The following is a 14,163-nucleotide window of genomic DNA, read 5'->3' on the forward strand; positions in this document are numbered from 1 at the left end:
ATGAAGCGCCTTTGATGACTTTTCTGAGGTGTTGCATTCTGCCTTTCCCTGCAGGTGAGGGTGAGCTGGTAGACTGTCTGCACACTTTTGCAGTGTGGAGAACATTCCGGAAGGAAAGGAGCCAAGACAGGAGTTGATGTTTAGTTAGGAGGCTGGAGTGGTGCTTTTGGGGACCCCTAAGGTCTGAAGGAGGATGGTGCTGGTGGTGAGAGGAGGGGTCAGTAGAACCAGGAGCTGTTTCTGGACCGGAAATGGCAGGATGTTGCGATGCTGGATGAAGCAGGGAAGGAGGATGATGCTCAGGTCGGAGTTGTCCTGTGGTCGCAGGGGTCTGGGTGTGGAGCTGTGCGCGCTCTCTCAGCAGAGCTGAGCTGGCCCTTCACTGGGTTTGTGCCATTGGCACTTACAGCAGCCCCTGGAGGGGAGGATCCCCAGGTGAGAAGGGGACCGGGATGCAGAAGGGTGGGGTGGCTGCCCACATTTACACAGAGGCCAAGCCGCATCTGGCACCCACGTCTGCCCATCTCCTCCCTTCGTCACCGTGTATTGTTTGCTGTCTTTCCAGAAGTAGGAGGTGTAACCTCAGTCTGAAAGTCTGAAGTGTTCCAGCATTTTGGAGAACAGAGTGGGCCGATCCCCCATCTGGGGGACAGAAACGGGCCAGGAAAGGAGGGCTGGTACAGGAGCACTGAATCAAGCAGGTAGTAAAAATGAAAGGTCTATTCCCAGGAGGGCTGCTTAGGAGGCCGTGCAGCAGGGGTTGGGGGGCAGAACGCACTGGCCACCTTGGGAAGACTGGAGGCCCGAGGCTCGGGGAGGATATATGGGTTCTGCAGCCCTTGTCAGGGTGTTTGGAGATGCAGGATTCATCGGGGATGGCTTCAGGGACCAGGCAGAGGAAAATGAGGTCTCTTTTGTAGCAGCCAAGAGGGTTCAATTCTCAAACAGACCAATGACACTCCTAGGGCTTCTGTGAACCACTGGGACTTCTGTCCACCGCTGGTTCTTAAATTCTGCCAGTGGACAAGGTCATGGACATATACTTTGTTACCGTGACCCTATTTCCCCCTTGGGCAAGTACAGGCAGCTCAGTCCATGCAATAAATAATAACAACGACAGCAACATCTGTGCAACATTTGCCGGCCCCAGGCGTGGCACTGAGTGTTTACATGCACAGTCTTACTTAACCCCAAAATAATGCACAGAAGTTAGTGCCATTGCTTCCCATCCTACACGTGACGGAATGGGACAAGAGCTATTCCTGTGTCTGTCCCAAGTTAAAAGGTTAGGAACCAAGGATCCTACAAGCTTACTGTGATCATCACCCTCTTCTTACTCAATTAAAAAGCCCAGTCTCAGGACTTCCCTGGCAGTCCAGTGGTTAGGACTCTGAGCTCCCAGTGCAGAGGGTGTGGGTTTGATCCCTGGTCGGGGACCTAAGAGCCCACATGCCTTGGGGCCAAAAACCCCCCTAAAACAATAAAAATAAAACAAAGCAATATTTTAATGAATTCAATACAGACATTTAAAAATGGTCCACATCAAAAGTCCTAAAATAATAAAAATAAAAACCCAAAAAAGTCCAGTCTGTATGCATCTTACACAAATCCTCAAGCCCAAGTGTTCTCTTTCTCTTCTTCAAGTTTGTTTTCTCAGCTGACTAGATTGTGGGCGAAGTGACATCACCATCTGATCAGCATCTAAAAACATTTCGGCTAAGTTAAAAAAAATAGAGATCTTGAACGTGCTCCCTTAATTACATTTGACCATTTGAGCAGCTGCGTGGAAACCCCGGGTAGCCGGCCTGTTCTGCAATTTGTTTTGAAAACAAGCTTTTCAGTCTCTCGGCTGCGAGGATTCTGTGTAAAGGGTGTACACTGTGAATCACAGTTTCAAAGGAAGACGACAAACACAGATCTCAGCCAAGTAATTTGTAAAGCTGGATTGCTGACAGAAGTTCAGGAAACAGCAGAAAACAACCAACACAAAGACACAGTCAAGAGGCTGGATGCGACCTGAAGCAATCACGGGAAGAAGCTCCGCGGTGAAGGAAAGACAAGGAGCAGAGACCCCGAGGGGTTGAGAACACGTGTTCCGAATGCAGGATGCCCTGCGTTTGGGACCTGCGCTGCCTTCAGCTGTTCCTAACGTGTGTTTAGTTCCCTGAGGGAACAGGGAACAGAATGTTTCTTCAGTTAGATTTGCAGCTTTCATTATCTTCATGAACTCAATCTGTCCAAATCTCTTTAATGATTACTTCATGGGTTTTGTGGTCTTTTTCTCTAATAATAACAATAACAAAATAAAAATAAGTAACACTTAAACTGAGCTTTCTACCTTCAACAAGTATCAGAGAGACTTTCCTGGTGGTCCAGTGGTTAGGACTCTGAACTTCCAATGCAGGGGACTCAGGTTCAATCCCTGGTCAGGGAACTAAGATCCCACATGCCATGTGACATGGACAAAAAATAAAAAAATAAAAGGTCATTTGGATTCAGCCAAAAAATAAAGAAAAAACAAGAAAATCACAACAAGTGCCAGAGTCCATTGGGGACTGAATGGATGGATAAACAAACACCTGTTGCACGTCGGCAGGTAGTACTCTCAGGAGTTCACTGGTTCATTTAAACTTCATCACTGTTCTATTCAGAAGATATTTGTGATTCTTTCTGTTTTACAGATGAGATAACTGAGTTCCAGAGAGGTGACTTAAGATTATCCAAGGTTACAGGGCTACAGGGGCAGAGGCAGAATCGGACTCAGGCAATCCCACCCCAGAGTCCCCTTCTCCAGACTATTGGTCTTCAAGCTTCATTCACTCACTTTTAAACCTCTCCAATTGACTAGACTTCTGAGATAATACAAATGTGAAGTCTGAGTCATATTGAATGTGTAGAAAAATGCACCACGAAATTGTCAGATCCCAAAGCCCATTGCTCCCCTACAGACTAAACTAGAAGAATCTCTTCCATGAGAAAGCAGTTCATCCCCTACTTTTATTTTTCAAACAAATATCAGGAAACTTGGTTGAATATTTATGTCTCACATTATGAGAGACTCTTCATCAGCTTTCTCTTTTTGTAATTGTAGAAAATTCTTTCTTTGTAAATGTAGACACTTTGGAAAAATACAAACCTTTTTCTTACCAGATAATTTTCATAAGACTAGTGTTGTCAAGTTTCCTTGTTAAAAACATTAGATTTTTATCTTTGATTTATTTTATACTCCTGTGATTGGATCTGAGGATATTTGAGTGGATGTAGACCTCAAAGTTTCTAATCCAGATCTCTATAGTTTTAGTTTTTATTGGGAAAACCATGTTCCTTTTCTGCATTTCCCCAATTAATTTAACAGATCATGCCCTCCTCCAAAGACCATTTCCAAATATCTGCTGAGATCTCTTCTCCTCCACATCCTCAGGATCCTCCCAAGGGCCACCTCACCACTTCCCAAAAGCATATATTCACTGACCTAAGATTCATCTCCTGCCCTCACTTTTCAGCTTTTCTTAGGGAGCTTTTTGATCATTGAAAAGAAATACATTCAAAGATGTATTACCTCAATAGAATTTATATGATAACACCATAATATACAATATTTATATTGAAGTGATACAGTTCAGTTTTAAAAGGAGACCATGGTAATGAGGTGACAAAAATATTGTTCCTTTATTTTCCAAAATTCCTTGGAAAATGAGCCTACGTGGTTACACTTGAAGCATGTTGTACTTTGCAATCACATAATAAAGCCCTGACTACATCGACATCACTCTGAAAAGCTGGTGATGATAAAAGCCAAGGATATGGTTCCATTATATAGGTTAAAGCAAGTTTCATTTACCTGTCTGTGTATATTGCTTGCTTTTAGCTAATTTAAGGTGTTTTTTTCCTTTGTTAGCCTTCAGATAGAGACACCATCTGCCACCATATAGACTCTAAAGAATCTGGATTGGGAAATATTCTCATTCTTCCCTTTTTCCTAATCCTTTAATCCAACAAATCTCAGAACTTTCTGATTATAACTACAAAGTATTTTTCGTTTTTGTCCGATACATGAGTAGAAAGGAAGAAATAAACCTCTTATTATTTATTGATGATATGCTTGTCTACATAGAAAATCCAAAAGAATATAAAGAAAAATTATGAAAACCAATAAGCGTTTGGCTAGGCTGTTGAATACAAAATCAACACACTAATGCCAATTGCCTTTTTGTATACCACTGAAAGTAAAAAGTATAATTTTGCAAAAAAAAAAAAAAAAAAACAGCAGCAAAAGTATGAAGGAGCAAGGCAGGAATCTTGCAAAATGAGTAAGCTCTTTAGGAGAACATTTTAGAACTTTGTGGACTGACAGTAAAGAAGGGCAAAGTAAGTGGAAAGATGTATTATATTCGTAGATGGAAAGAGTCAATATCAAGTGTTCCTATAATGGTCATTTTAAATCAAGGTCCCAAAGGTTCTGCCCCATCCCTCCCTAGTGGAAACTTGACAAAGTGATTCAGAAATGAATGAAGAATAGCAAAGCGTGAAGACTGAAAAAGCGTCACTCCTGAAAATGTGTCTTGACTAATTACATAAGACCCATCATATGGCAGCAATGACTGTTGGTATTGGCACAAAGCTAGACAGACAAATGGACTGCTGCTGCTGCTGCTAAGTCACTTCAGTCGTGTCCGACTCTGTGCGACCCCATAGACGGCAGCCCACCAGGCTCCACCATCCCTGGAATTCTCCAGGCAAGAACACTGGAATGGGTTGCCATTTCCTTCTCCAGACAAATGGACAGACTAATGCAAATATGGAAGAAATTTGGAAGCTCTATTTATGACTGGAGAGGCATCAAAGATTTGTGAAAAAAAGAGTGGACAATTCAGCAAATGCTATTGATTCAAAAAATTGGCTATCCATATAGAAAAGCATGAAGTTGGATTGCTTCCTCTCACATTAAAAATCCATTCTATGTGAATTTAAAGACAAAATCAAAAGGCAAAACTATGAAAAAATTTAAAAGACAATTAGGAGAATATATAAGCTTGAAGTAGGTACAGATTTTTAAAATAAGATGCAAAAAACAAACTGTGAAAGAAAATAAAGATAAGTTGAACTATGTTAAAAATGAAAATGTTTGCTCATTATAAGACAACTTATGAGAGTTAAAAAGAAAGTAACAACCTGGGGTAGGACATTTGCAATACATACCACTGACAAAGGATCAATATACAAATTAATAAAACAAATAGGTACAAAAATAAGACAGACCACCCAATAGGGAAACAGAGAGAGGCATGAAAATGTACCTCATAGAAAAGGCAACACGGATGGTCCATAAATACATGAAAAGGCACACAATCTCATATAGCAATCAAGGTAAGGAAAATTGATGCTGCTGCTAAGTTGCTTCAGTTGTGTCCGACTCTGTGTGACCCCATGGACTGCAGCCCACCAGGCTCCCCCGTCCCTGGGATTCTCCAGGCAAGAACACTGGAGTGGGTTGCCACTGCCTTCTCTGAAGGAAAATTAAAGGCACCAATTAGATACGATTTCACACTCACCCCCAAGTTAAATAGTCTAACAATCCTACATACTGGAGAAGATGTAGAGACATGGAAATTTCCACTTGGGAAACAAATTTGGCAGTGACTAGTGAGGCCAACATGTGCAGGACTACAACCAGGAAGCCCAGCTCCTGAGAAATATATCCTAGATAGTGCTCACAAAGAATCTGGACCAAACTGGGCAAATTCAGGGTAGCTGTGCCGGTGGAGGGGAAGGCAGGGGAGGGAGAACTCCGGGTGATTTTCGGCTTTAGGGCTGGAGCAGATGGCAGTGCCACTGACTGAGATTTGGAAGCCTAGAAGAATAGGGTGGGTATCCAGGGTTCTTTTCAGATTGCAGATGCCTTTTCTCCATCCAGGATGTAGTATCTTGTAAGTACATGGGAAAAGGAGTCTGGGAATCAGAGGAGAGCTGGGGGCTGGATTCCTATGCCCATCCTTCTATCCTCCCATCTGTTTTTCTCTCCATCAGAATGAAGATCATGAATTCTATTTAAGCCCATGGGCTGGATGGGATATCTAGGCAGCCAAGAGAAATGGAGCAGATATTGGGACTGAACCTTGCTGTGCTCCACCATTTAATGATTCTTCAGACTTGAAATATCCAGCCAAGGTCATGGAAAAGGAGTGGCCAGAACGGCAGGAAACAGATCAAAGTGTGTGATATCGTGGAAGCTCCTGAAAGAAGTGCTTCCAGAGGACAGGACAGTGCCAAGTACAAGGGCCAAGTAAAAAAGACTGTTGGACGCGGAAACAAGGAAGGTGTGTGTGACCTTGAGGGATCTCAGTGGAATTGTGGAGACGGGAACATGATTCAAGCAGATTCAAGAGAAAATGCAGGGGGTGGGGGGGTGCAGGCAGGGCGGCCTCTGCGAGGGTCTTCAGGGGCCCCAAAGGGGCTGCCGGGTTTGGGCATCCCAGCAGATGCGTCTCAGCAGCTGATTTCTTTTGCTCTGTGTTGCAGCCTCTCAAAACTGAGGAAATCAAGGACTTCCTGCTCACAGCCCGCCGCAAGGACACCAAGTCCGTCAAGATCAAGAAAAATAAGGATAATGTGAAGTTTAGAGTTCGATGCAGCAGATACCTTTACACCTTGGTCATCACAGACAAAGAGAAGGTCGAGAAGCTGAAGCAGTCCCTGCCCCCCGGTTTGGCCGTGAAGGAGCTGAAATGAATCACGTACGCTGCTTTGAACTGTATTAAAATTTTTAAAATTCTCAAAAAGAAAAAAAGGGAAAATAGGAATGAGAGTGTGGGTGGCTGAACCAAGTCAGTCCTTTACAAAGGCATGCTCTGAAGAGCAGCAGAGAAATGGAAGTCCTTCTGGGAGACGTGGGCACAAAGGAAGGTGCTGGGGTTTTTGTTTTTCGTTCAAGGTATGAGTTTCTGGAACTTGTCTGTATGCTAATGGGAATGATTTAACAACATAGGGAAATTCTGATTAAAAATTTGGGGACCAACGTTCTCAAGGCAAGAGGATTACATAAGGAACATAGAATTCAGATTATTGTCAACATGCGTGTTACTAAACATGTATTTTGAAAAAATCATTCTCCCTAACTCCATAAAATAGACTATAAAATAAATATTAACAATAACAATAATGACAATGTGAGGTAAGAACCATGTTTATCAAGTACCTTCTGTAAGTCAGAGACTCTGCTGCTTTAGTCACTGTATTACTCTGACAACACACAGATGAAAAATTTATTAAGATTTTTTTCTTGATGTGGACCATTTTTTAAAAGTCTTTATTGAATTTGTTATGATATTGCTTCTTCTTTTTTTTTTTGCTTCTGTTTTATGTTTTGGTTGTGAGGCATGTGGGATCTTAGCTCTCCAATCAGGGGTCAAACCCACACCCCCTACATTGGAAGGTGAAGTCTTAACCACTGGGCCACCAGGGAAGTTCCCAAATTTATTTATTTATTTTTTGAAATGTTTACAAATTAAGAAGTTGAGACTCAGAGCATTTCATGGGCTGGCAGTGAATAAGTGGCAGATAGGTGATGAATAGATGGCCGGTCTAGGATCCAAATCCAGACTCTTAGCTAATGCCCAGGTGCTCTGACTGCCCAGTGATGTTCAGCTCTGGCAAGCCCCACCACCTCCCTCCACCCTGTGCTTCTGCAAACCCCATAGGCCCTGGGCTGTTGTTCCCATAGAGCAAGATGTACCACAATTGGGAACCTGTCTCACTGTTCTGTTTAGAACATTTTTTTCTGTTTGAAATGGTTACGTTATCTCTCCCATGACTGAAATGGTTACCACTGTTAATGCAAGAGCTATTTTCACATACCAGCTATTGCCTGAAAACAAAAAGTCCCATGAGAATAAATATGACCTGTCAGGACAAGTTCTAGCAAGTTGTGTTTAAGGTTATTTGTACTTTCCACAGGTTCCTTATTTCCAGTTCATAGATAAATGTGCATCTTTGTATGGCAATCTTCTGGAGATCAGGACTTGTATTTTTCACTGTTTTTATATTTCCTTTATCATTCTCTAAGAGCTTGGTATTCTGATGAGCTGTTCAATAGTGGAGCTGCTGTCTGGTTGATGGCAAGTGTGTGTGGAAATCTCAGACTTACTGAGTTTCTTCCTATCTAGGTCATGAAGAACTCCAGGGAATGAGAACCTTATTGGATTGGATCCTTGATTGAACAAGTTTTTAACATCAACCTGGGGAATGATCGATCGATTGCTAAACTTTGAAAAAAACTTTTTTTGGTGCATGTATGCCATAGAAGAAGCCCTCATCATCTTAGCATAAAAAATTAATACAATGGAATCCACTTCCAATGAGGAACAAAATTTTCATATTAGTTAAATTAAAAAAAATTATTGGGGTTAGTAGATTAATAGTGTTGTATTAGTTTCAGGTGTACAGCAAAATTAATGTGTTATATCTACTCTTATTTATATTCTTTTCACACATAAGCCTCATTTAATAAAAAATTTTAGATTTTTTTTGATTGGGATTTATCTAGAAAAATGAAACTAGATAGCAAAAAAACTAAATTTAAAAAAATGTGTATTAAGAAGGTTTAGATTAGGTCACATTATAATATGAACTATGTCCTTTTTAAAAATAATGTTATTTATCTCTCTATTTTTGTCTGTGTTGGGTTTTCGTTGCTGCTTGCGCTTTCTCTAGTTTTGGTGAGCCAGGGCTACTCTTCAGTTGCAGTGTCTGGGCTTCTCATTGCAGTGGCTTCTCTTGTTGCTGGGTTTGAGCGTGCAAGAGCTTCAGTAGTTGCAGCTCCCAGGCTCTGCAGCACAGGCTCAATAGTCGTGGTGCACAGGCTTAGTTGCTCCGGGGCATGTGGGATCTTCCTGGATCAGGGATCGAACCTGTGTCGCTCCTGCATTGGCAGGCAGATTCTTTACCACTGAGCCACCAGGGAAGCCCTGAACTAAGTCTCAGAATAAACTCTAAGGAAATTATTTAATCTGAGGAGAGAGAGAACTTTTCTGACACAATCATATAGTCCTCTGCTGATTTTACACTGTGACCATAAAAAGAACTGTTTCTACAAAAATGTGCCCTAGTTTCATCAGTTTTCCCAGGGGCCTTTCTTAATCCTTTGATATTCAGATCATTCTTTTCTGAAGCTCCATCTTCATTACCCTTGTGGGACCTTCTTCCGTCTTCAACAGTTCAACCCAGGTGGACCTTCCCTGGTCCACAGCGGGGCCTGTGATGAGGACGGTTGTCCATATTGTTTCCATGAAAACCCAGCTATTCTATGAGATTACAGTTTTGCTCTGTGCACATCTAAACCAGATGTTTATAACCTCAGACCATCAGATTCCTAATGACTTATGACCTTGGTGACCTAGGCGGCAATGGAGACGTGGGCATGGAGCAGAAAGGGACATCATCATGGTTGTGCATGAGCTCCATTAGTGGCCCATTTTGGTTGTTGTTTCTCTAAGTTATGTGAGTTTGGAGTTAAGAGAAAAATATTTGCCCGTCCCAACTTGAAGTGGTGGGATGGAGGGAGAGGAGGGAAGAAAGAAAAAGTAAGGCTTCCCAGGTGGCACAAGTGGTAAAGAATTCACTTGCCAATGCAGGAGATGTAAGAAATGCAGGTTCAGTCCCTGGGTTGGGAAAATCCCCTGGAGAAGGAAAAAATGCAGCCCACTCCAGTATTCTTGCTTGGGAAATCCCATGGGCAGAGGAGCCTGGCGGGCTACAATCCATGGGGTCACAAAGAGCCACACGTGACTGATCACTCACACACACAGAAGAGAATTCGCTTTTAACTGCCTTTCTCACTTCATCCCATTCAGCTCTCTCAGTGTTCCATATTTCTCTGGAATAACATCCTTCCTCCTGTTTCAGCCCCAAGTCTATTAGCCACAGTTACTAATGTTTCCTACCACCCACTCTTTTCCCCAACCCCAAGCACTGGGGGAGAGAGCCTAAAAGGGCCTAGACGATAAAAGTGCTCCTCCAAGAGACATTGGGCCCTTAAACAATGAGGACATGGATTTAGGTCCTGAAAAAAGGTAGGAGGATTGCACCTTTAGTCCCCATCCCATAATTTAAATTCTCAGCACACCCCGGGGACCAAGGCGTAGCTCCCTGCAGCAGCTGCTCTAATTACAGCCCTTCGGGGAATGCCGTGATGCTTCCTCCAACCTCCCTCTCTACCACCCCACCCACAAAATCACTGCTGCCCAGCCCAGGCCCAGAGCCACCACTTCCAATGCTCTCCCAAGGTCTAAACCAATGTTAGATGACCATCCTTTCAAGAAGCACTGTCTTAAACTGCTGTCTTATGTCTGTAGGTTATATGCTATCCAGAGTACAATAATCTCCGTTAATGAGATGAATCTCCTTGTACTAATGTGAAAAGCTGCCCGAGATATATTAAGTGAACAAAAATGTGCAAAACTGTATCTGTAACAGAACATTTTGCTAAATTATTGGTATTGACATATATATTAGTTTGTGGAACTGGACATTAAAATGGAAGATTCAATGACATCAACACTGTAGGTAGGATAGATGTCAGATACCATGCAGAGAATGACACAGGTCACCCTGGAGGAATCTTCAAAGTAAATACAGAAAACTAGTTCTGGGACCGTTGAATCCTGGCACCCATTTTGAGAATATAAGCAAGTGGAGATGGAGGGCTTTGGGAGAAAGTGAATTTGAAGAGTTCTGCTACCGAGGCCAGGAACGGGGAAGTGCTGGAGCCCCTTGAGGATGGGCTCCTCCAGACCCTTGCAGAGCTGGGTTTGTGTCCCTCAGAGTTGGGGGACCTCACGGATTGGTGCCTGATTCATGCCCGACAAAGCAAAAGAGGCTTGTGGCAGGGCAAAGAGCAGAGGGCTGTTTCCGCAAAGTGACCATGCTCCCATGGATCTGTGTGTATGGAGATGTAATGCATGGCTGTTTCTTGCAGATCCTGGTGAGAGAGCCAGTCTGCTGTCACTTAAAGTCCACTAAAGTTCAAAAGGAGGGGTGGGAAAGGCCAGGGCCTCCCTCAGAGAGTCTGAGCCAGGAGTGGATCCTGAGACCTGAATTGGGCAGGATCCCGTCGAAGCAGAGGCATCCTCTAGGCCTGAGGGCCTAGCAGGGGACCCACAAGGTGACCCTGAAACACCCCGGGAAGGAGGTGTTGACTGGAAGCATTTTTTCCGCCCAGTGTAGTAGCCAGCAGCTGAGTGGGGAGGTCCACATCTCTCATCACTTTTGCTCCCCACCCTCGACTTGGCCAAGCCAGCGAGTGGGAATGAAAGAAAGAAAGTGAAATCGCTCAGTTGTGTCCGACTCTTTGCAACCCCATGGACTGTAACCTACCAGGCTCCTCCGTCCATGGAATTTTCCAGGCAAGAGTTCTGGAGTGGGTTACCATTTCCTTCTCTAGGGGATCTTCCTGAACCAGGGATCGACCCTAGGTCTCCTGCACTGCAGGCAGACATTTTACCATCTGAGACACCATGAGGAGAAGAAAAAAAAAAAAAGAGAGAGAGAACCAGATGCACCATTTGCAGGAAAGGAAGTATCTTCTTTGAACGAAGGCTGAATTGATGAACCAAAGCTTGGACTGGATATCTAGTTTCTGATTTGCTACTGTGTTTTGAGACTGCATGACAGTCTAGTTCCTAAAAACTGAGCAAGAAAATTGAGGAGACTGCCCAGTGATTAGCCAGTGGCAGGGGAAAATTTCCCTGCTGGATCAATTTTAAGGGGCCTTGGAAACAAAAATACAGCAGTGTTATTCTCACACCTCTTCGTTGTGCTTCATGGAAAGACTGGTTTCATAAACAAGGTAAGAGGTCCCAGAAGAGAACCACCAGCTCCGGTTATCTCCAGTGGGGTGGGGACAGGAACTTGTCCCCTTTTTCTCTTATCTGTTTCCACCGTGTTTGAATTATGGAAGCAGAGCATGGGGACTTTTGTAATCAGAAGAGCTGTGATGACAAACATGCCCATCTAAAATACTAGGGCGAAAAGTCATCTCTGTAAGTGAAAAAAAAATATGGTGAGAAAGAGCAAGTTGAAAAACAAAATAGCAATCATTGTAGCTAACATTTGTAGAGGCCATTCCATTTTCCAACAGATTTTCATCTTAATGATCTCATTTGATTGTTTCAGTAACCCTGGGGATATGCATTTGAATTATTCACATTGTGCAGGTGTAGAAACAGAAACAGTCATAATTGTTGGTTCCTTCGCTTGGCCAACAACACTGCTAGTAATGATAAGGCTCAAATTTAAGTCTCTGCCTGTGAGTCCCATATTCCTCCTATTGCATAACATCAAGGGCTGCCCTGAAAGAATATTTAGTTGTCAGGGAGCATTCGCCCAGCCCACTCCCTGTGGAGGGTACGTGGTCCCCTGGTGCACAGGACACAATAAAGCCATGTTGGCATGGCCTTCATTGACAGTATTTTCCTGAATTATATTCCACTTTCCTCTTTAAAGAGGATCTCTATGTGTTCCCTCCCACCTTCAAACTTATATTCTTCCTGGATGCCTTGCCTGTCAATGACTCCATCATTTTTCTAGCATCACAGTCTCAAACCTCAGTTTTCTTTGATTTCTCCAGCTCATTTTATTCCAAAGTTGGTCATTTTTAAATCTTTTAGCTTCTCTTCTAGAAGAACTTAGATCTGTTCATAATCCATTTCCATGGATTGGACATCCCCCCCTTGGTTCAGACGTTTAATTTCCTACTTGGCTCACTGCCAATTGTCCATTTAAAAATTTGCCCTTTTCTGGAAGCTTTTGTCTGACTACTGAGGCTTCAGCCTCTGTGTTTCCATTTATACACTCTGTGTTATAACAGTCTGTTTACATCGCTCTCTGGCTGTCTCCATCCCAAGAAGAAGGCTGTCCTTGAGGACATGATTGCGTCTTACCTTTTATCACTATTTAGCACAGTGCTTGGCAAAATACTAATTTCCCAATGAAAGCTGAAAGAGTGAATGAGTAAATTTTTTACAAAGGGACATCTTTGAAGCACATGAACTCTGGGTGTCACAAGCGGGAAGAAGAGTGCTGGGTGTCAGAGGGAGAGAGACAGCCAAGCTGTATCACCGTATGTGGGATATTTCCAGTCCAGGGGCTGAACCCATGTCTCCTGCATTGGCAGGCAGCCTCTTAACCATTGGACTACCAGGGAAGTCCTAAAAGAGAGACTTTGGTATAAAAGGCCCCTAACACACATTTTCTCCCTTTACTTTCAGCCACCACTTCCAAGAGTTCCACTTCCATAAGGCCTGTCTGCTCATCACTGCTTTGCCCAAAGCCTGGATCATCCTGCTTCTTGCTCAGTGGGACTCCCTTCCTGAAGTTCCTGGGAGCCACCCTCAGGATGCTGGCAGGAATGTCTCCATGCTATCTCTGAGCTGAGCAGAGACCCAGGGCCACAAAGGGCAGCTTGCCTCGGAGAACTTCCCCATCCGGAACAAGCTGGTAGCCTCTGCTGAGATGCTGAGCAGATGACATTCCAAAGCACAGAGAGAGCGAGCTTTTGAAATTGAACTCCTAGCTTAGCAGCATAGTAAGAGGAGGGAGGGTGACTCAGCCATCTCATGTCAGGGGCAGAGGAGCAGCCGGGCTGGGTGTGTGCTGCTCAGCACACTTGCATTACTGCCTAGAACACCAGCACCCGGGTGCTGGATTGTATCACAGAGCAGCCTCGCTGCCAAGTGGGTCCTTCTGACATGAGCAGTCTTGCTTTGTGGAAGGAAGACTTCCCGTTGTCAGCTGGGTGAGGTTGGGGGGTGGAGGTGGAGAACTTTGGGTGGAGGTGGAGGTGGGGTACTCTGGGTGGCGGTAGAGATGAGGGGCTTTGGGTGTGTCTCAGGTGGGGTAACCCAGGTTGGCCCACTGCCCAGAGGTCCTCGGCAAAGGTCCTGCATGGTTGGTTGTTTTTTTAATGTTGATTAATTTGGCCGCATCGGGTCTTAGTTGTGGCATGTCAGCTTAGTTGCCCCTGGACAGGTGGGATCTTAGTTCCCTAACCAGAGATTGAACCCACATCCCCTGTATTGCAAGGCAGATTCTTAACCACTGGACCACTGGGGAAGTCCTGCCGCATGGTTAATTCCACCACAGTGACTGCAATTAAAGCTTCCCTGTCAC

At 43.9% G+C, this 14,163-nt stretch overlaps 1 protein-coding gene and 1 non-coding gene across 2 annotated transcripts; both read left to right on the forward strand.

Annotated features, from left to right (window-relative positions):
• The first annotated feature begins 267 nt into the window (after window positions 1–267).
• On the forward strand, window positions 268–6,729 carry LOC138091635 (large ribosomal subunit protein eL38-like). The gene is made up of 2 exons (XM_068987552.1): window positions 268–435; window positions 6,520–6,729. Exons 1-2 carry the CDS (start codon window positions 268–270, stop codon window positions 6,727–6,729), a joined length of 378 nt encoding a protein of 125 aa, XP_068843653.1.
• On the forward strand, window positions 2,362–2,434 carry TRNAG-UCC (transfer RNA glycine (anticodon UCC)). Its single transcript has one exon. It is a non-coding gene; the product is annotated as a tRNA-Gly (tRNA).
• Window positions 6,730–14,163: the final 7,434 nt, after the last annotated feature.

This window comes from Capricornis sumatraensis, chromosome 15 (genome assembly GCF_032405125.1).
Source record: "Capricornis sumatraensis isolate serow.1 chromosome 15, serow.2, whole genome shotgun sequence".
Lineage (NCBI taxonomy): Eukaryota > Metazoa > Chordata > Mammalia > Artiodactyla > Bovidae > Capricornis > Capricornis sumatraensis.

Bases quoted from the DNA above. Each gene is read 5' to 3' on its own strand.
- LOC138091635 (XM_068987552.1), top strand. From the start codon at position 268: ATGCTGGATGAAGCAGGGAAGGAGGATGATGCTCAGGTCGGAGTTGTC. The intron at 436-6,519 runs GTGAGAAGGGGA...TCTGTGTTGCAG, and splicing joins CTGGAGGGGAGGATCCCCAG to CCTCTCAAAACTGAGGAAAT.